This window comes from Mixophyes fleayi, chromosome 12 (genome assembly GCF_038048845.1).
Source record: "Mixophyes fleayi isolate aMixFle1 chromosome 12, aMixFle1.hap1, whole genome shotgun sequence".
NCBI classification, from domain to species: domain Eukaryota; kingdom Metazoa; phylum Chordata; class Amphibia; order Anura; family Limnodynastidae; genus Mixophyes; species Mixophyes fleayi.
In genome coordinates, this window is record NC_134413.1 from 34087264 (window position 1) to 34110638 (window position 23375).

Below are 23375 nucleotides of genomic sequence, written 5' to 3' on the forward strand. Positions count from 1 at the left end.
CCTCTGGAATGAAGACAAGCCGCCATCAGCGCCATTATTTTTGTAAACACCCCTGGTGCTGTTGCAAGGCCGAATGAGAGAGCTGTGAACTGGTAGTGAGAAGGTCCCACTGAGGTCCCAATCTGAGAAGAGCTTGATGTGCCTTCCAGATCGGAACGTGGAGGTAGGCGTCTTTGATGTCTATCAACGCCATGAACTTGTTTGCTTCCAGTCCGTTGATAACCAACCTGAGGAATTCCATCCCAAATCTGACCACCTGTAGGTGTAGGTTAAACTGTTTTTGGTTCAGATAGGGCGGAAGGAGCCATCCAGCTTCTAGAACAAAAAAAAGGTTGGAGTAGAAACCCTGTCTCTTTTGGTGTTCTGGAACTCCCCGGATGACTCCTGCGGAAATAAGAGAGGCAACACAGAAAAGCATTGCCTGTTTTCTTTGTGGGTTGCGGGGCAAGCTGGTTGCCAAAAACTGACGAGGGTGCTGAGGCTGATAGGTCTATTATGTAACCTCTCATCATGATTCTGCAATTCCAACTGGCTTCAGAAGACTCTGTCCACTAATCTCTGAATAGAAGCAGACGTCGCCCCACTCCCGCGAGTAGAGGGGAGTGGGCATCAAGCTGCCGGTTTATCCGGGAGCTTGGAAGAGGGACAATTTGTGGAGGAGGAGGAAGGCCTACCTCGGTGCAAGTGTCCTCTGGTGCCAGATGGTCTGGACCTGCGAGTCTGGCTCCGACCAGACGAGCCCCCCCCCCGAAATGGCTGTTTAAATGAGCCAAACCTCGGTGTCCTAGGGTTTTGGACATTGACCGGTAGGAAGATACTTTTGCCTCCTGTGGCCTGTGGCCCAAATAACACTCGGCCTGAATAAGGGAGAGACTCCAAAGATTTCTTAGATTCGGTGTAAGCATCCCAGGACCTCAGTTATAGGATCCTCCTGGCCGCAACTACTGTTGCGGAAAGAGGAGGAAATGGAAGCTGCATTTTGGGCAGCTTCATATACATACCCCGAAGCCTTCTTGAGATGAAGGGCAGGGGAAAGCAAGTCTGAATTTTGCAGACCTATAGCCAACTGGTCAGCCCATGTTTCCATAGCCCTGGCCACCAAAGCTGATGAAAACATGGGTCTAAATGAAGTACCTGCTGCCATGTAGATAGACTTTAAGAAAGCCTCTATCTTTCGGTCAGTGGAATCCTGCAGGGAGGCTGTCCCTGGAACAGGGAGAGTGGTGTGGTGAGCTAACCGTACCGCTGGCATATCAACCCTTGGGACCTGTTCCTAACGGTTTAGATCATCCTCCTGGAGTGGATATAGAGCCAGGTACCTTTGTGGAATAACAAACCTGCGATCGGGTTATTTCCAGGGTGCTTCTGCGATCTCTATCAACTCCACAGATGGAGGAAAACGGATCGCCTGGCTTCTGACCCTTTTAAAAAGACGATCTGTAGGTCTAGTTTCCTCTAGGTCTAGAAGTCCCAGTGCCTAACGCACTGCTACAACCAGGTCATTAATCCCCTGATATCTGGGAGATTTCTCTGGGTCCGTAACTTGTGCGGGATCAGAGTCCTCTAAAACCTCACCATCCTCTTCTGAGGATCTCTCCGAGTCAGAGAGGGACAGAAGAGGGTTAGCATGTCTGTGTTGCTTTTTCTTGGGTAAAGGCCTTGGCGCCTCTAAGAAACAGTTTAACCGATCTAGGCCCCTGATCAATGATGCCAGTAACCTAGTAACGATCAGTGTGACAGGGGCTTTTATAAGCCGCCTGTCAGCACTGAGAATGAGCTGAAAAAACCCCACAAAACTGTCTGCTGTCAGTGAGAGCCGTTCGGCTCTCTGTCTGACAGCTGCATCTTTTCGTAAACGAGTGTGCTCTGCGTGAAGGGACACAGCACACCTTTGTAGGGAAATTAAAAAAAAAAATGTAAGTGAAATAAAACATATTAAGTAAAAACAAATTACTACCTAGCATAAGTGAGCCCAACTAAAACTGAAGAGGCTACAGGGGGGTTGAAGAGGGAAGGGGTTTGTCAGCAGGAGGCATTAACAAAGTTAACTAGTTAAGTGCCAAACTCCACTCCCCTTACACAACCCCATGGTAGCAGTGTCTCCCAGATAGGATGAAAAAGAAATAGCTTTATTACACTGCATGTATTTCAAACAATTTAGAGGGAGAGATTACCTTATTTGTTCCTCCTTGTCCAGGAAGAATTCAAAAACGTTATTTAGTACAACTACATCAGCATGGCGGAGAAGAGACAGTTGACTACAAATATCGGAATGGTACACCTGTGAGAAGAAGAAGAGTTCAGTAAAAGGTACTGTGGAGATGAATGGCAGATAGAGCACCTAATGAGAACTACCTGAGGACATTGGTGGCTTGTCAAAAGGACAAACATGCCTGATAGTTATATAAAACATTAACACTGATTTATTAGTCCATGTCAAAATAATAGATGGTGACCAGTTTTGGTGGCATACTCCACCATCACTGCCCAATGACAGCATATACCACCAAAACTCACCTGTGACGATATCTGGGGGAAAGAACTGCCCAGAGAATTCACTTGGCGAATGTTCCCAAAAAAGACGTACCTTTGTTGAGAGACTAGGCCAGTGGTTCCCAAACTTCTGCAGTTCGTGGCACCCTTAGAGTCTCCATAATTTTTTCAAGGCACCCCTCCATAATAATTACCGAGCAGTCCTGTTTTATAAGTAGTTGGGTCAAAAAAACATAATAAGTATTTAGGTCAGGACAGAAATACTTATTTAGTTGTATGCAAAAATAATACGCATAAATCCAAGGGAAAATAATATTTTTATATTTTTCATTCAATGATATTTCTGTCAAAGAATAATTTACAGCCAACTCACAATGTGCCCTCCTTCATCTCCACACACTCTGCGCCCTCCTTCATCTCCACACACTCTGCGCCCCTGCATCCACTCACTCTGCACCCCCTCTGCATCCACTCACTCTGCCCCCTCTGCATCCACTCACTCTGCCCCCTCTGCATCCACTCACTCTGCCCCCTCTGCATCCAGTCACACTGCCCCCTCTGCATCCAGTCACACTGCCCCCTCTGCAACCAGTCACACTGCCCCCTCTACATCCAGTCACTCTGCCTTCTCTGCATCCTCTCTCTCTTCCCCCTCTGCATCCAGTCACTCTGCCCCCTCTGCATCCAGTCACACTGCCCCCTCTGCATCCAGTCACACTGCCCCCTCTGCAACCAGTCACACTGCCCCCTCTGCAACCAGTCACACTGCCCCCTCTGCAACCAGTCACACTGCCCCCTCTACATCCAGTCACTCTGCCTTCTCTGCATCCTCTCTCACTCTGCCCTCTCTCACTCTGCCCCCTCTGCCAGCAAGAGAAACAAGCTAAAAAAAAAACCTTACCAATCCGGCGGCGCCCGGGACCCAGCATCCTCCTCTCTCCCACTTTTATTTGCAAAGGCCTGGTCTCTATATTTTACCATAGGGTCACTATTGTTTTAACATGGATTAAAGAAGTTTGAATTTTATTTTCTATATAATTATACTTCGGACAAGCCATCCATGTCTTTCATTGTTCCTCATTAGGCTCAGTGGCACTGTGAGGGACACAGAGTAAATGGAACAAATGAAAGTCAGTATTGGAGAGTGTTAAAAACACCCTTTCAAATACCACAAATAAATAAATAAGCACTATAATTAGCAATGGTTCTGTGACCTGCACAGAAGTACAAAGTATATAACCACATGGTAGAACAAAAAACATTCTCTGGGGCAGATGCAAATCAGCAGAGTCTCACAAGTCATTTATAAGCGTCCAATGCTGGCAGAGCATAAATGACAATAATCAAGCCCTATTTTACGACATAATGAGCATCGTGGGTCCCATAATTGAATAGCTCTCCTGGCATTAGGCAAGTGTAAATAAAGTGCAAGCCAACTCGCACTAAATTGAATTGACCCCTAGGCGTCCAAACCCATTTGCATTAATACTTGTGTTGAACGCGGTTGTGAAACATCTTTTTGAACACTGCTAGAGGTGCAGTGTGAGAAAGCACACTTATAATTGTTAGTATCAATCTAATGGCCTATAAATTGATTTGAGCAGCTTCCACTTTTGTATTTGTCTGAGAGGCATGTTGGTGTCAGTAGCTGAGAGGGGGTACTGGCACTGAATTGCTGTTTGGAGGCTTCTGGGGTACCTCTTTGGTAAGTTGGCTCTCAATTTAAAAACACATATGTATGGCCCAAATATATGGGACTCTCATTGTTTAGAGTAGGACCATCCTATTAGCAAAAGCGCCTTGGCGTGGCGGATGGCTTAAACATACATTTGCAAATGTGTGCAACAAAGACTTTTGCATTTTTATCTACAGTAGAAATGGCAGATCTGTTGCTGGCTATAGCAGTGTGCTGGGGGAAAAAATGTTGTGTGTATGTTCCTTGCAGGATAACCCCACCCTTTCAAGCACCTGTTATGGCCTATAAATTGATTTGAGCAGCTTCCACTTTTGTATATAGTATCAATCTAAACAAATTTTTTAGCAACCAAACATTGTGTTCCATTAGTTTGTTCTATAAATTCCCCAACCCCTCCCGAAATGTGACATGTTCTACCTGAATTCTGTCAGTGAACTGGTACTTCTGTATGATCTTCTCTTGCAGATTACATAACTCAGCATTGATTTCCACTCCTTTCAATTTTCTGGCTGAACTGTAAACATAGCCCTAATTACAGCCAATAAAAACAAACATGATACAATTTTTAATCATTTTTTCTAAAGATTATGCAATCCTAGATAGTCAATTCCTTATATATAGGAGAGTACACAGTCTAATGGCTGACCTAGTAACTTGGTATAAATAAAAAAATAAAAATAAAAAAGGCAAGATCCAGTATGTAACATTTTTAGTAGTTATTGCAAATTTAGTGAAGATTGTTTAATGTTAATCTCTTTTGAAATTAGTTATGATTTTCGAACATCTTTTTTTATTCAATTTTCCTAAATGTCCTCCACGAACAATCATATGAGGTATTGATTTGATCTGACTGAGGCTGGGCTTTGACTGACAGCTCAGTTATAGACCTGCTCAATTTTATACTTGACGAAAAAAAGAGTTGCAGCAACCGCTAAAAAAATGTAAACTCTAAAAAGTATAAATCAGAACAAAATAATAATTTTAAAAAATAGTACATCGTAACACATATTAAGCAAGGGTAACTCTTCTAATGTAATACATAAATTAGTTAACCAAAAATAATATTTAACTGAACACCCTAAGAAATGCCAGTGTGAATTGGTCACCGTTAATTATTTGAGTCACTCACTGGGGTATTTAAAAAAAAATAATGTCAACTATTCATTTTTTAGTAACTGGACAATAGAAAACTCAACCTATGTTTTACCGCGTATAGAACAGCACCAAGTCTTGAACCCACATCAACAAGTATCTTCTCACTTAGATCTGGTAAAACGTACTGAAAGAGAAATTTGAGCTCCACAATGGAAAAGGAATGGGAAAGAAAGTCTGCAAATGTAAAAAATAAAGTAAAAGTCACTAGTGCAAGATTACTATGTTTTACACTACAGCTTAGTGACACAGATAGAAGATATAATGCTCCACACAGTAAGAATGGTAGAATACTCATAATTCCACATGTATGTAAACCTATAAATCATATATAATATCCAATGAGCTTGTTCTTTACTGTCTCTATGTGACTGAGTAATGTAACTAGTCAATACCCAGTATTCATCCAACTTAAAAAATGAAGATCCAATGGACCAGCAATGGTATAGCTGCAAAAGCTAAGAATGGAATATTCATGCTAGGCCATATGGATTTGTAAAACAGTCATCAAGAGGTAAAACAGTAGATAAAACAAGAATTCATGATGAGATCTGGATCTTCCAAATGGTGTCGCCAAAGAATGTAATTAGTAAACCATCTACCACCTATATTGTAAAAGAGGAATTTAAGAGCTAGATTTATATCTGCGGTGTACCATTGATTGATAGGTTTAATAGCAGAGAAATAGCAAATTGTCCAGATTCGGCGGAAGTCATTTACAAAAGGTAAAACGACCCTCTGTGCCTCTTGAATTGCACAACTGCACCTAGTCTCTAATTAGATGAGACAGAGAGGATACTTTTCTCAGAATGTGTACCCACTGCACAAGTGTACTTGAATTTTGCACCGGCTCAGTGGACGGATGGAGTCTCGTCCTATACTTTGAATGAGACAAAATACTTCCCATACACAGTTCATTGTGTAATAAACATAATTAAAAAAACAACAACAAACAAACTGGCAGGATACCCCCCAAATCTTCATTCAGCCCCAAAACTAGACAGTCCGGGTCTATTTCCACTATAAGGGATATGGACTTGTTTCCACTGTACAATGGAGACTACAAGTATGGGTCCACCTGCTAAAATGAAAACCAACCCCTGTTTTGCTCAGTGCAGGCTGGTGCATCTATGGGTGGGGGACAAAAAAAAAAACCAGTGTGTCCTTACCTCCATAGCTTCCTGACCACCCTGAGCTGTGGAGGCTAGGATGATTAGCAACACTGGGTGCCCTGAAGTGGCCTACTCCAGTGATCCCAGTATAATGGACAGAGGTCCATACAATATTAGCAGAGTGTATTTAGCATGTACCTTTTTTAAAGACTCTTGACATGCAGGGGCCTAATGTATTGTAACCTCTGTCTATGCCTGGACCCCACCAGACCATCATCATCTGACTACCGATGTCAACCAGGTGACATATATTTGGTGCTATTAAGCACATTTAATCTCCATTCCCCTCTCCAAACAAATGTCCACAAAGGTGGACTTTCTGTTTACAGGAAAATGAAAAAATAAATAAACCTGACAAAGACTTTTTTACAGAAAACAATGTAAAATGAATTAATGTCCTCCAACTGCAAAGTACATGACATATGTGACTCACCCATAGATGCTGTTTCTCTAGATCCACATGACAAACAGTAATTACGGCTCATCTTCCCCTCATCACATAATAAATCAATTGTATCATCATTATAAAGGAAAGCATCAACGTGAAGGGTGGGCCTCAGGAGTCTCTGGATCTAAAATAATATCCAAGATAGAGAATATTATCAAATACATTATAAGTGGTTGCAGTAAATTTGAATGGATTGGATCAGATAGCTATGATCCTATAGATGAGGAACACAGGATAGGTACGAATGAGGATAGTTTTAGGTCAGCCTAAAGGTGTAGACCAGAAAGTAATGAGCAACAATACCAAACAGAAAGAAATGTTACAATTTATTCAAATTTTATTTAGAAGCAGTATATGAAGTACAAGGACATACAATTCTCATAGTTGGCAATAATTGTCTATTTGATATCAATACTATATTAAAATAGGATTTCATACTTATGTTAAATCCATTTCTCTTAGTCCACACTGCGTACTTTGGGATATAGTATAAGATCCAGTGTGCGGCCACTTTAAGACTCTTAACAGTTGTTCGTTGCGCCTCCTCTTCTATACCCGTTTCCGGTAAGGCCTTCAGTTTATGTTTACCTAAGCCCCACAGAAAAGGTGAAAAATAATAGAGAAGTTAACAAAAAGGTGGGAACAACAACATCCCACGAACAAAGTAAAACAAAACATGTCAGACAAAAGGAGAACTTAGAGTGCAAAGGGTGAGTGCCCAGTGTCCCAGAATGGACTAAGAGAAAAGGATTTAATTAAGTAAAAAAATCATGTTTTCTCAAGCATACACTGGGGGACACCGGGTACATTCGGCATATCCCAAAGTTGCCATCACATGTGGCACTGATCAGAAGAAATCGTGTAAAGCACCTTTCTCCCAAAACTGCCATTCCTGGATGCAAACACAATGCTTCTAAAACTGGGAAAAAGTGTTAACTGAGCACCAGGTAGCAGCCTAACACAGCTGCTCCGTTTGGATGGGGCTGAATACTGCACAGCAAGATCTAGTTCAGAAAATCAATTCCTGACCATGGCCTTATCTGTGAGGAGTTTGTATGTTCTCCCTGTGTTTGTGTGGGTTTCCTCCAGGTACTCTGGTTTCCTCCCACACTCCAAAAACATACTGGTAGGTTAATTGGCTGCTAACAAATTGACCCTAGTCTGTCTGTCTGTGTGTGTGTGTTAGGGAATTTAGACTGTAAGCCCCAGTGGGACAGGGACTGATGTGAATGAGTTCTCTGTACAGCGTTGTGGAATTAGTGGTGCTATATAAATAAATGGTGATGATGATTTGGGAGTTATGGTGATGTCACCAAGAAGCATCTAACAACCTCATTGAGTGAGCCTGAAGATTCTCCGGAACAGGTTGGCCTGTTCCACTATAAACCTGACAGATTACACCAGTAATCCATCTAGCAATTGTAACCTTAGAGACTGGCCAGCCCCTCTTATGCGCATCATAGAGGACCAAAATATCCTGTCCTGCGCATATCTTGAGACCTACACACATAAGTTTACAGAGCTCTGACCACATCCAGAAAACAAAGAGAGCCCTCGTCTTATGAACACCAACTCTTGGTCAGAGTGGGGATGACAAAGCGTTTATTAATGTGGAATCTGGACACTACTTTGGGTAGGAAGGAAGGAAGGAAGGTTTGGTCTGAAGAACCGCCCTAGCCTCATGAAAACTAGAATAACTAACTAAATGGGAGATAGTCTTCCATGTAAGGAATTTCAAGTCAACAGCGTCAAAGTGTTCAAAAGGGGAATGCTGTAAAGCATTCAACATCAAGTTTAAATCTAAAGCAGCCACAGTAGGAACATACAGAAGTTGTACATGAAGTACTCTGCAAAAATGTCTGCACATATGGTATCAAAGACGGTCTTCTTTCAAAAAGAGACCGAAAGAGCCAACACCTGAACATTAGGAGAGCTAAGGCCAGCATCCAACCTATCGAAAAGTCGACCTTTCACAACACGCAATATATGTCCTCCGGACACCATGATAATTTTTGTCCAAACCTGGCTTCCAAGCCCAAAGCATGGTTCTCACAACACGTTCAGACAATCCTTTCGCTCAAGGGTCATGGCTTTAACAGCCACATCGTTAAAGCCAGATGTTCTAAACTGTGATGTAGAAACAGTCCATGATTTAGCAGGTCTGGTCTGAGTGTTAGACGTCACAACTGACCTACCACCAAGGAAATAAACATAGGCGTATCAGACCTATCATGGCCCATCTGAAGACCACAGAATGACCAGGATGCCCTCTCTTCAACTTCCTCAAGACCCTCGGTAGCATGGCCACCGAAGGGAACAGATAAATCAGGTGTAATCACCAGGGAACAGACATGGCGCTTCCCAAGACCGCCTGTAGAACTCTTGCCTTGCAACAGGAGAGCTCCATCTTGTTATTTAACCGAGACACTATCATGTTTACATTCGGTTGACCCCACCTGTCTAGGATCTCACAGAACATATCTGGATGCAAAGACCATTTGCTAGGATGAAGAGATCCTGCCGTGACACTGTGACTGTATCTTCACTGCCCTGTTCCACAACAACTGTTCCGTACTGACTAGCACAAACACCTGACTGGAAAGGTTCAGGTGAAATCTGTTCCACTTCAAGAGGAATTCCAACTGAAACTCCCTTGCATGAAACTGAGCAAACTGCACTTTGAAAGTTGATACCATTGTGTCCAGAAATGTTATGCAGTAGTGTACCAAAGTCTGTCTGTCAGCCAACAGATACTTTACCATCTTTTGTAAGACCTGAATCTTGTTCATTGGTAAGTACACCCTCTATTTCCGGCTGTCGAAGAAGTGACCCAAAAGGATCAATTTGGTCTTCTTGAAGTGGAATTCCAGAGTATGTGCAGTCACCTTAACGTGGCACAGAAGAATCGCTGGCAACTCTGCCTTGATGTGAAGATTGTCCAGATAGGGAATGATCAACTCTCCTTTGGACCACAACACAGCCGCCATGATCTTGATGAAGACCCGTGTGGCCATGGCAAGACAAAAAGGAAGATCCATGAACTGATAATTTTCTGAAGGGAACATGTAAACACACATCCTTTATGTCCAGACCCACAACTGGGTGTTTCAGGTTATTATTATTAATCAATCAAGGTTTCCATAGTGCCGTACAAATACAAAAAGAAACAGTAGACAGAGAAAAACAAGTAAAACCAAAACTCCAAAAGTTCCAAGCATAGCAAGTACGGTAATGTCAGAGAAAAAGAAATGGAATTCAGACAGAAGGGAAGAGGGCCCTGCTCATAGGAGCTTACATACTAAAGGGAGGGGAAACAGACAGTTGGCACGAGAGGAGACAGTGGAGAGGATATGGAGCAAGAGGAGACAGGGAAGAAGGAGGTGAGGAGAAAAAGGCGGGAGAAGGTTAGGGGGATAGCTGGTAGGCGTTGAGGAAGAGAATGGTTTTAAGAGCCCGTTTGAAAGTGCTCAGATTAGGGGACAGATGGATAGAACGAGGGAGATTGATCCAGTGAAGGGGGCAGCACGGGAGAAGTCTTGAATTCTGGCGTGGGATGAGGTGATCAGAGTGGAAGAGAGGCGACGGGCATTGCCCGAATGCAGGGAACGGGTGGGAGTGTGAATGGAGAGGAGGTTAGAGATATAAGAGGCTGTGGAATGGGAGAGGGCCTTGTAGGTGATGATGAGGAGTTTGAAGAGGATTCTGTAGGGGAAAGGGAGCCAGTGCAGGGCAAGGCAGAGAGGGGAGGCAGAGTTAGAGCAGTGTGAAATAAAGATGAATCTCGTAGCCGCATTGACAATAGAGCGAAAGGGGGCAAGATGGGAGTGAGGGAGGCCAGTAAGGAGAAGATTACAATATCCGAGAAATCGGGAAATAGTGTGGATAATAGTTTTGGCGGCGTCCTGAAAAAGGAAGGGCCGGATGCGGCCAATATTCCAAAGTTGGAAATGTCAGGCTTGGGCAAGAATTTGAATGTGGGGGGCAAAAGAGTTGGAGAAGTCAAGGGTGACACCTAGGCAGCAGAGTTGGTAGACAAGAGAGATGGTGGTGTTATTAATGGTGATGGATAGATCAAGGTTGCTAGAAGATTTAGAAGGAGGGAAAACAATGAGTTCAGTTTTAGCAATGTTGATTTTGAGAAAACGTGAAGAAATCCAGGAGAAGATGGCTGAAAGGCAGTTAGAGACACGCGAGAGAAGGGGGGCGGAAAGGTCAGGAGAAGAGATGTAGAGTTGAATGTCATTGGTGTAGAGGTGGTACTGGAGACCAAAGGAAGAGATGAGATTGTCCAGGGAGGTAGTGTACAGTGAAAAAAGAAAAGGGCTGAGAACAGAGCCCTGAGGGATTTCAACAGAAAGTATGCCCTTGATCTTATGGTCCGCATAATCCGTAAGCATGACAATACTGGAAATGGGGATAGTAGATGTAGACAGGTAGACAACTGTAAAACAATTGCATCCACCTTAGGAAGGGTTTCCCATTTATTAATATTCTCAGAGGAAAGAGGATTTAAAGGGCTGCAGATCGGAAGTGCCGATCTGGCGAAGTCCAAGCCTCACCAAGAAAATCATCCAGCTGGAAGGAGGAGGGAAAATAAACAGTTCTTTTTGGCCACCGTTTAAACACAGAAGGCCCTGCAGCCTGAGGGAATGCTATGTCTGGGACGTCGAACACCTGGTACACAGCCTGTATCAGCTTCTCCACACCCTGACTGTCAGAGGGGACTTTTTCCCCAAAGGAGGAGTCCTCCATATGTGACCCAACAAGCACTTCATTCTTCTCTTGGGAAGAACAGGCAGAATCTGACTCATTCCCAGGTTGAGGCACCACCACCCGCTTTGTGCTTATGCAAGGAAAATGTTGTAGCAAATTACAACACAAAGAGGAGGAATCCAAAACCAGGTCCTCTTTCAAAGTCACTGGTCTGTTGACCCATGTTGATTCCTCTGAGATCGCTGCCAAAGAACTAGCAGGGCCTCGGCCTGGCACTACAGGCCCTGAAACCAATAGACTTCTTGAAGAGCCACATAGAACCTGGGGAAAAAAAGCACCCTGCTTGTGAAAGGACTGGCTGAGCAATCTCAACCAAAGAGTTTGCTATTAACCAAGCCTAGGCAGGATACGCCATGTCAGAACCAGGGCACGTGTGCGCACACGGCACCCAATCCATGGACTGGCAGGCTGCGCTGTCTGCATCTGGCTGTCCAGAACTTAATTTAGTGGTGAATCTAGCAGAGGTAAATTTTGTCACAGAAGTTACCCCAGCCATCAAGGATTTCCCCATATCTGACATGATAAATACAGATATAAGAAAAAAATACAATAAAAGACAAAAGTAACACACAATCAGAAAAAGAAAGGGAGCCTGCAATACAGCTCCAATAAATCTTAGGAACTAAACACTAAGAAAACTAACTCCAGACTTGGCTCCTTACAGGTGGAATTACACAGAAGGGGAGTGCTGGAGCTCGAAGATGGCTGCTGATCTGGTGTCTGCACACGTGGATTGAGAGACCATCATGGAGGAAGTGAAGAGGGAACAGCCACCTCCACCCAGGGCCCAGCCTGTAACATGAAGATTGCCCCTATACTTATAAAGGCAGCCATCACTGGGGCCCACCCCAACTTACTAAACCGCTCTCCAAGCAGAGTGCTGGGAGAGGTTAATATTTACTGCCATTCGTCCTCTAACGTATGGTGAAGCACGACTACCATTCCTGCAGCCACTGAATGAGAACCGAGGGCACAGCCAGCGAAGGCTGTGGCCCCACGGAGGAATCCAACGGTGTGAAGGTGCGTTAGCAAAGGCACCCCCTTGGTACCTCCAGTGCACCGTTCTGAGCAGCACACAGTCGTCTGTGCTGTGCGCTGTAAAACTGATAGCTGCAGACTTGGGAGACCGGAGTAAATAAAAAATAACACTATACGCCAAACAGAAGAGGGGTATAAAGGGGGAGGAGTTACAAACAACTATTAAGGGGCATATTCAATTGTTGGCATTATAGCCAAAAATCTCGCGGCGCGCGCACTATTACCGTCATTACGGTAATAGTGCGCATAAATACCGGTATTACGGTACTTTTCTCGCTGGATTTCAGCTCACGGCTCAGGGAGCTGCGAGCTGAAATCCAGCTTACTATTACCGTAATACCGGTAATAGTTTTAACGCCGCTGGGATATTCAACAATTGAACATGCCCCCAAGAGTCTTAAAGTGCATGCACGCCTTAATCCTACACTAAACCACAATGCATCTGGTGTCTCCCAATGGATACCTGAGAAATGTTATCTGTTTATTTAAAATTATACTGCAACTTATGAAGATTCAACATGGCATTTGGTCCCAACCATTTAGTATAGTTGCCACGTCATTTTATTTATATAGCACCAATATATTATGCTTTGCTATATAGGATAATGATAAGGCCATGAAATATATATTTACTAATAAAATAAAGTTAAAACAGTAGGTTTTAATGTCACTGCCTCTGAGTTTACAATCCAAAGGGGATGGGGGATATTATAAACCCAAGGTATCTGTTGATGTAAGGACTAGTAGACAGAAGCTTTTTGGACTATGTAAATATATTAGTGAATTTTCTGACTACAGTAACCATCTTGTATCCTTTGTTTAGGCTTCTGCATATTCAGCACCACTAGGTCTTCTGGCAAGATACATGGTGACTACGACATGGAGACTAAGCACACGTGCAATATCAGAGTCAGACATGTCACATCAATGATAAATAGGCAGCAATGAACAAAGTTGTTAAGCAAAAGTCAGATTAGTAATCAGAGCACAACAGGCAGCAAGATCAAGTGGTTAGAACAGGTGGAATTTTGCAAAAGACACAGATAATAGTAGAAAACGATAGCAATTGAAATGTAAGTTTACAAATAGATATCATGTGTTGGTTAGTTTGCTATCTGCACAATATACTTGTGTGGTATGATACAAGGGCATTGGTTTTCTATTATGCATAAATATAACTACACAAGTTTTGTGGCAATCGGACTTAGTATGTGTTCCTATATTGCTATTGTCAACGTCACACCCATACACCAGCATACTTTTTTTTTAAAGAAAATGTTAACTATACTGATACGTAAAACAAATATGCTCTATATTCTACCTGTGAAATTAGTTAAGGGGAGATTTAGACAAATGCTGAACCCTTCTAGAAGGGATCTATACCTTATGGAGTCCAAATCACTGTATTAAAATAATAATCCAAAGACACATTAAGGGCCTGATTCATTAACAAAACGCAAAACGAATGTAATATGCGTTTTTTTTTAAAATGCACGTACATCGGGCATATGTACATCCATATTCAACAAGAGCAGATGTACAGATACGTCTGTTGATGAATACGGGTCTAGATCCGCTCTGCTCTAACAGACAATACATTACAGGATATGTCCTATGCATATGAGGAATATAAAGTTACAGAAGAATGCACAAAAAAACAAAACAAAAAAAAAACGTATTCAATGATTGTCACCTGTTAATAATATGGGCCTGATTCATTAAGGGAAGTTAAGTAAACAAATTGAGTAAGTTTTCTCCTGGAGAAAACCATGTTACAATGCAAGGGGTGCAAATAAGTTTTTTATTTTGCACATAAGTTAAAAGTTACTTTAAATTTCAGTGTACAAATAAGCTATCAAGTATTTGTGTGCTACATGAAAAACAGACAGTATTTAACTTATGTGCAAAATAAAAAAGTTGCACCCCTTGCATTGCAACATGGTTTGGTCCAAGAGACTACTTACTCAATTTTTTTACTTAATTTCCCTTAATGAATCAGGCCCATAGTCATTAATCACAAAACTTATTTTCCATAAAATACATTTATTAGGATGTTATGAATGTCTACTGTACATATAATGCATTTTTACTCTTGCTCCTGATGGCAAACATGAATTCTGTGATCATCATCACTAGTAAACGGCCCTTGTGCCAGCTACAGGTCTAGTGCAAGTGACAAAAAAAAAAACACGTACCTTTGAGATGCCCAAAGCTTGAATCGTATGCTGTAGCGTGAGCTCAAGCTTGACATAGCATGACTGTAAATTGACTACATGCATACACCCATTCCTGTTCTACCCATGAAATCGTAGGCTGTAGTAAGGATCCTTTACGCTTGAAGATGAATTGGATGTTGTTGCATTCATTGGTGTACGGTCCGGTTCTGGGCATTCGCAGATCAATTTTACGCAAAATACGGCACATATCGGCGTTTACGTTCCCTAATGATTCAGGCCCTAAAATTCATCTTCTCATTTTGTCTGCATCAAATTAGATTAGATTATAAGGACTAACAGTGATAACCTGTTACAGAGTACCCTTTAATTACACACAGTTGAGGCAGCCATTTATTGGGCTGTGCCCCTATTCAGTCTATCAATTCACTATAAACTAGTGACATCATTAAGGCATGAGGGAGGCACTCTGTGTTTTATGCTTCAATAATATCACTAGTTCTTAGAGTATTGACGGACTACAGTCTTATGAATCTTGATTAAGCCCACAAAATGTCAGCTTCCACTGTGACAGGTACACTTTAAAATGTATTTTTATTCATTGACAGGTAATTCTCAACTTTAAAATAATGTTAATCAGGTATGGATAGAGATGTTATAGCTTTTCCGAAATTTCCACCACGACTGAACATGACGTTTTTTAGACTAATAGAAATTGAATAAGATAGTGAAAAGTGCAATCTAGCCTGGTTTTAGTTTGCCCATGTGCCTAAGAGATTGCTTATTACTTGTCCATCATTGAACCAGATCAATTTTTATTTAGTAATGTTCACTGTTATGTTTGCTCCCCACTATGTACCCCCCTCCCCTTTACCATATAAGACTCTAAAAAAAATAATAATGTTAAAAAAGAAAAGTGCAATCTGTGAGCAATGTATTTTTTTTTTATTTTATTTTTTTTTAGAGTTTTACGATTTTAAAATAGTGGTAAAACTGTACTTTGAAAATAGGGGCGTTAGCATTTTAGCAAAAAGCCACAAAAACTTTGCAAACTCTAATTAAATTTATGGACAAGTCAAAGTTAATCACTGAAAATGTCAGAAAAACAGCAAGTTAAATGATGTGTAATTCACAATTTGTGCATTAGTACTCAGGATAATAAGTGTTACTGAATAGTGGTAGCTTCTATGAGCAAAGGTAAACTTATTTGCATTTTCGCTGTCTTATTAAATAAGCCTTTAAATGTATCCAAGTTGAGTGTAATCTATTCTCACAGGTAATGTCCAATTGGCTCCTGTGTTCTCCAATAGATTTTCAGACAGGAAGTCAGGTATCAGCAAAGTACCTCTCCCATAAATCGCAGCTTTACCTTATATATTCGTAGTACTAACTTGTCCATGAAACATTTTTAAATGTCTCTAGTACTATCTATTATATATTTTAAACGGCTTTCAACCCAAGTTTAGGAGCCCTTAAAGTTTCATATAGCAAAATAAGAAATACTAATAGATCTAAACATAATTTCCAATTAAAATATCTCACATTTTCCACAGCTTGGTTTTCTGATCCAACCATCGCCTCCACTGGCAGGCAGCTTCGCAAATCATCAGCAATACCGTGCAGAAGAACATCAGCATTACTTGTGGTTAATTCTTCTATCTCACCTATAAAATAAGTCAATGACTCATTTAATTATCTGAAAATCCTTTGTTGAAGCACCCAGCTTTATTACTCTACTCTAACAGACAATCAACGTTTCTCTCTGTAAGAGGGTTTGGTGAAACATCATCAAACAGTGCAGTCAAAGAAGAGCAAGTGCTGCCAGGTTAGTGGTGGAAGATTGCTACAGGTGTTATTTGAACCTCTAAAACCTGCATCTACTGAAACTTATCTCAAATAAAAATAGTTCACTTTATACAGATTATTGAATGTAAATCAACAGAATTTTAGATTTTCACTTTGACTTAATAGGATCATGGGGGCAAGACACTAACATAGGACTGGGGTTCTGGCTTCACTTCTGACTAAATATCAGAGGTTAATTGGTTTCTGACTAAATTGGCCCTGGTGTGGGTGTTTGTGCCCGCAGTAGAGGAATTAGACTGTAAACTACACAAGGTGAAGGACTGATGTGCCTGAATAAACAATCTGACTGCACAGTGCTGTAGAATATGTTGGTGCTATAAAAATCAGTAATAATTATCCTTTATTTATACAGCACGTACATATTACACAGCGCATTAGAATGTACAATCATTCACATCAGTCATCGCCCCAGAGCTTACAATCTAAATTCACTACCACACAGACACGCACTAGGGTCAATTTTGTCAGAAGGCAAAGAACCTACCAATATATTTTTGGACTGTGGAAGTAAACTGGAGCAACTGTAGGAAAACCACGCAAGCACAGGGAAAACATACAAGTGGTTAGCACTTCTGCTTGACAGGCGCTGCTCCCGCACCATGCAGTGTGCCAGGAACGCCTGTCACCCCGACGGACCCCTGTCCCGTTGCCTAGCAATGGGACGTACTTCCGGGTTCCGCTGGGCGCGCATGCGCAGTAGCCGCGTCCCATTGCTAGGCAACAATGGGACGCTTCTTCCCCGCTATATCGGCGGTCAGGAGCATCTGACCTCTGCAGGCTACCAATCATGGCCAGTGCCATACTATATAAGGCTCCTCCTTTTCCTCCCCTGGTGCCAGAGTATTGGTTTCACCTTTCTCCAGCGCTTGTATCCTGCTCTCATATTTTATGTCCTTTGATGTTTGACTCCTTGCTTGTTCCTGCCCATTCTTTGTCTAGCGATTTGGCTTCCTTGTTTCTCGGATTCTGACCTTTGGCTTGCATCCCGACCTTCCCTCTAGATCTCCCTTGTGTACCGCGCTACCGCTTGGCTACTACCTGGACCTTACGACTATTCCTGCTATCTCCCGCTACACTGGTAACTTGCTTGAAGAACCTCGACCTGTGTACCCCACGCAGCCAAGCCGATACCCCCTTGCGGGGGTCCCTGGTGAATACCGGGGGTACGTTAGACTCTGCGCCTTCCTGTCTAGTAGAGTCAATACCAGTCAGCAGCATCTCCAAGTCCGATCGTGACACTGCCTCACAGCACTGGGGTCATGAATTCGATTCCCAGCCATGGCCTTATCTGTGTGGAGTTTGTATGTTCTCCCCGTGTTTAATTCCTGTTTGGGCGCTACTCAGAGCAGGTATACACCTTTGAGCAATGTTCATAAATAACACAGGTCTGCAAAATTTAATTTATTGAAAGCTTTTTTAATAATACTTTTATATTCTTAATTATACTCCTGTGTACATCAAGAAATAGTATAGAAAAAAAATGTATCACATCACATTTACCTATAAGGGAGTCACATACATTTAAGAAAAAAAACAAGAAGTTTAATAGCTCTTGACATATTTATTGTGAAATACGAAGAAGTGTAGATGATATCACTGTGTTTTTGTCTTAAATAACAATAAAATCAAACCATGATAGAAACAAAACCATAATTATTGAAAAAATCATTAATATCTTGTTTTTTTGTCTTCAAACTTCATTTTGTCGCTTTTCGCTTAGAAGTTTTTTATGTGCATCATCCAGCAGTATTCAGCCATCATGCTGACGTCCCAACGACCCTGGTATCTTCTTTCTACATCTATAACTTCATTGTGGAACCGTTCACCCTGTTCTTTACTATAGTCTCCAAGATTACTTCGGGAAATGCTCAATATGTGAATTCAAAAAATGTACCTTTAAACTCATCAGCAGCCAAAGTTTCTGTAATTATTACGCATTTCCCTGACAATTTCTTTGTAGTTTGGATCCTTGACGTTGCCTAAAAATTTTGAAATCACTTGTTTGAACGAAGTCCACGCCGAAAGTTCCACAATATTCATTATACGCCCAAAATGTTCATCTTTTATTAACTTTCTAACGTCAGGGCCTGTAAAAATGCCTTCCTTCAGTTTAGCATCGGATATGTTAGGGAATTTCGTGCAAAGATATTTGAAAGTTTCTCCATCTTTAGGCAGGGGGAAGTTTTATGACGAGAACTGAATTGCAACGTTCTATACTACCGACTGAATTAATTTAAGACAATGTTTTATAATTAATGTAGCAGAATACATTTATTATTTTAAAGAATATAAAAAAAAGGAATTATTCATAAATACACATTTTGCAGAAAAACGTGATGTGATATGCAAAATCGGGAGTCATTTTCATGTTCAGAAGCCAAAAATCTATAAGTATCACATAAATTCATTAAAAAAAACTTTTTCATTGCAGACCTGTGTAATCTGTACCTGGCTCAGTGATAACCAGTTTAAGTGCATGTCCACTTGGGCTCAGGCAGTAGAAACCACCATAATCTCAAGGTGTGAATTTAAACCCAAAATAGGCCTAGACAAACTTATCTTCAGCACTATGTACCAGCCTATTGCTCCCATTGCACCAGCCTTTGGACCCAGGCTGGCTGAGTGGTTAGCACCTCTGCCTCACTGGGGTCATGGTCTTATCTGTGTGGAGTTTGTATGTTCTTCCCATGTTTGCGTGGGTTTCCTCTAGATGCTCAGGTTTCCTACCACACTCCATAAACATACTAGTAGGTCAATTAGCGTGTGCGTGTATGTGTGTTAGACTATAAGCTCCAATTGGCTAGGGACTGATGTCACTTCTCTGTCCAGTGCTGCCACTGTATAAGCAGATGATGATGATAATGTCCTCCCATCTCTATAATAAATTTTCCGTGAACAATCACAACTGGTTTCCAGCGACTAGAACTTACAGACCCAGCATTACAATGTACTGTACTATTACAGTAGTCAGAGCACTTTATACGTATAGTGAAACTGCAGTCATGACTTTTTCAGTAAACACAAGGCCATGGCTCTGTGCAATGTAATAGCACATTGTATCTTATTGCTGTGCCTTCTATCACTGGCTGCTGGGAACAGGTTGACAAATGCTTTGTAAAAGGGGTTGTCTCAAACAGTGCGAAGCGGTGGAGGGGAAAATAGCAGATTGTCAGGTCATGTGATTTATCCTGCTGAGTCAAACACAGGTATCTCCCCTGCACATACTTTGTTTTTAAATGAGTCATTTGTCAGTAAAATTTATTTTTATTGTAAACTAGTTTCAAACTTAATTAATGGTTAAAGACAAGTGACTCCCATAAGATTGGGATCGGTTTTCCTGAATGGTTTTACAAATTTGTATTGTCCATACACACATGGTAAGTGTAAATAGTCTAAAGTTGCAATATGGTAGTACAATGGAACATAAGTGGAATGAGAGTAAAGATGTCAAACACGTCCATACATCTATGTACAGACAAAATATTAATACCCAATTCATCAGATGAATACAACATTGGGGCTTACATACCTGTGCATCTGTCAATGTAGTGTATGGTACAAATGCGTGGATGGAAGAAATCGGAGAGTCTCTCCGAAAAATTTTGAATATGCACTTCTGTATAATGGAGCACACAAAAATGGACACTCCAATTGGACAACAGTTTTACAGCTCTGATAACAGTCTGAACAACTTGTCAAGCTTATTTGCGTCATGAGACAATCGGACAATAAACACTCCCTAATTTGTTTTACCCCCCAAATATTTGTTTCACATTTTAGTTATTTATCTTTGAATCACTAGGGTGTGATGCTACCTTCTGGTATTAGCACTGCGGAGACTAACTAGGCCCTGGTCTGCACCAGGGACCTCTGCACAGAAGTTTGGATTTGGCTGCGCGGGACGCGCAGGTCGCGGTTCTAAAGTAGAGCAGCCAGCGAGGCAGAAGCAGAATGGTCAGTCAATCCGGGTCAGAACCAGGTGAACAGTGACAGTACCAAAACGTGATCCAATAGAAGAGTCAGAAAGCAAGCAGTGGTCAGAATCCATGAAGAAAGAGTATTATTATTATTACGATTTATTTATATAGCGGCACTAATTCCGCAGCGCTGTACACATCAGTCCCTGCCCCATTGGGGCTTACAGTCTTAATTCCCTAACACACACACACAGAGGTGGACACAGACAGACAGGCACACACACTAGGGTCAATTTGTTAGCAGCCAATTAACCTACCAGTATGTTTTTGGAGTGTGGGAGGAAACCGGAGCACCCAGAGGAAACCCACGCAAACACGGGGAGAACATACAAACTCCACACAGATAAGGCCATGGTCGGGAATTGAACTCATGACCCCAGTGCTGTAAGGCAGAAGTGCTAATCACTTAGCCACCATGCTGCCCAGAGTAGGCAGGGAACAATCAGAGAGGAGTCAGTAACGGGCTGAACTCAAATACCAGGAGTCAATACAGTACACAGAAAACTCTGGAGTAGAGGTGGGACCTGGTACTCTGGCACCCATAGGGTGTCTGGGACTTCCTTAAACAGTGCTGGTCGAGATCCTAATTACCAGCGGCGGTGACGTCACCAGCCCCTGCCTGGTCAGAGAACGCATGCGCGGTTCTGCTGGCCAGGTGACCGGAAGCAAGGTCGCCTGGTTGCTATGCAGAAGGAGCAGCGGCAAATGGGCGTCCCGGGACAGCCACAGAAGAACGGGACAGCACCCAAATAACATTAACTGTGGTTCAGTCATTGCAAACAGACCGTTGGCCAACAAAAGCGAACAAACTTTGTGTTAAGCAACATATGGACCACGATATGGTAAAGACCACTTGAGCTCATGGATATCCGAATATTCCCGGTGATCGGGTGCATTCCTTTAGAATAGCAGTACCCAGTAGAGAATAGTTTTTTTTTCAGCAAGACAATATTCCATGTCACATAGCTGAGGAAGTCCTGGAAAGTCCAGGACATGCCAGTGAATTCAGTTTAATGCAGTGGCTTCACAAGTCACCACATATAAATCTAACCAAGCACCTAAAAGAATGATATTGAACAATCTATTTGGAATAGAGATTGAACGTCAAGTTAAGTTTCAAGCATTACGGCACACAGTGGAGTAGGCATGTGTCAACATGTCCAGATAAATTCAGACTTGTCTATAACTCCTTAGTAGACAGATGTACTAATAAAGTGTGGTGTGTATGGCTGCTAAATTTGTGTATATTTAAAAATCGGTTGTAACAGTATACTGCCAGGGCTATATTTAAAGACCTGGCAGCGCTAGGCACCAAGGGAAAATGTCTTAACTTAGTTATAGTACACCCTGCACGCTAGAGCTCCCCTATCCACCACCCCCATCCCTGTTATTTTTACTCTGAAAATAAAAGATGGAGGTAAATACAATAATTTATAAAAAATAAAAAATCAACTTTTCTGCCGCCCACCCCTGAACAGTGCTACCTTAGGCATATCCCTAGACAGTTAATACAACCTCTAGATAATACAACAGAGAAGCACAGTTCTTATTTTCACAAAGTGCATCAACTAATTGCAGTTGATACATAAACTACATGGCCAAAAGTATGTGGATACCCGATAAACACATCCATATTTGCTTGTTGAATATCTCATTTCAAAACTATGGACATTAATATGGAGTTGGTCCAGCATTTGCTGCAATAAGAGCCTTCACTCTTCTGAGAAGACTTTCCACTAGATTTTGGAACATGGCTGCAGGGATTTGCATTCATTCAGCCTCAAGAGTGAGTCAGTGTCCCAATTCGTACCAAAGGTGTTTGATGGGGTTGAGGTCAGAGTTCTATGCAGGTCAGTCAAGTTCTTCCACAACAAGCTTGGGAAACCATTTTTTGTTGGACCTCACTTTGTGAATGAGGACATTCTCGTGTTGAAAAAGAAAGGGGCTTCCCCAAACTGCTGCCACATAATTGGAAGCGCACGATTCGCTACAACAGAGATGGGCAACCTGAAACACCTCATGGGCCACATGGTGCAGCAATCTAGCCTCCAAAAGGGCCTCATATTACCATTAATCTCAGTTAAATCAATACATTTAATCAAAGAAAGCGACACCTATCTTTAATAACATATGAGCAGGCATTTTAAACAAGTGTTTCAAGCTACAGCAAAAAAATCTGATAATAAACTAGGAAAGAGCTGGAGGAAGCAGGTGAAGGCTTGGAGGGCATCATGCGGCCCTAGATCAGCCTGTTGTCCATCACTGCTCTAAAATGTCACTGTTTGCTGTTCATCATCATCATCATCATTTATTTATTTATTTATACAGCGCCACTGATTCCGCAGCGCTGTACAGAGAACTCATTCACATCAGTCCCTGCCCCATTGGAGCTTACAGTCTAAATTCCCTAACATACACACACACACACACACACACACACACACACACACAGACAGACAGAGAGAGACTAGGGTCAATTTTGATAGCAGCCAATTAACCTACTAGTATGTTTTTGGCGTGTGGGAGGAAACCGGAGCACTGGGAGGAAACCCACGCAAACACAGGGAGAACATACAAACTCCACAC

At 41.9% G+C, this 23375-nt stretch overlaps 1 protein-coding gene across 1 annotated transcript in view; it reads right to left on the bottom strand.

The window, feature by feature from the left end:
• LOC142108797 (uncharacterized) overlaps nucleotides 1-23375 on the bottom strand; it is a 40173-nt gene that overhangs the window by 15385 nt on the left and 1413 nt on the right. The window contains exons 2-6 of the mRNA XM_075192670.1: nucleotides 16489-16610; nucleotides 6947-7085; nucleotides 5397-5518; nucleotides 4607-4717; nucleotides 2175-2281 (exon numbers count right to left, since the gene is read on the bottom strand). Of these exons, the coding sequence (XP_075048771.1) occupies nucleotides 2175-2281; nucleotides 4607-4717; nucleotides 5397-5518; nucleotides 6947-7085; nucleotides 16489-16610 (601 nt within the window). The remainder of the gene's footprint in view (nucleotides 1-2174; nucleotides 2282-4606; nucleotides 4718-5396; nucleotides 5519-6946; nucleotides 7086-16488; nucleotides 16611-23375) is intronic.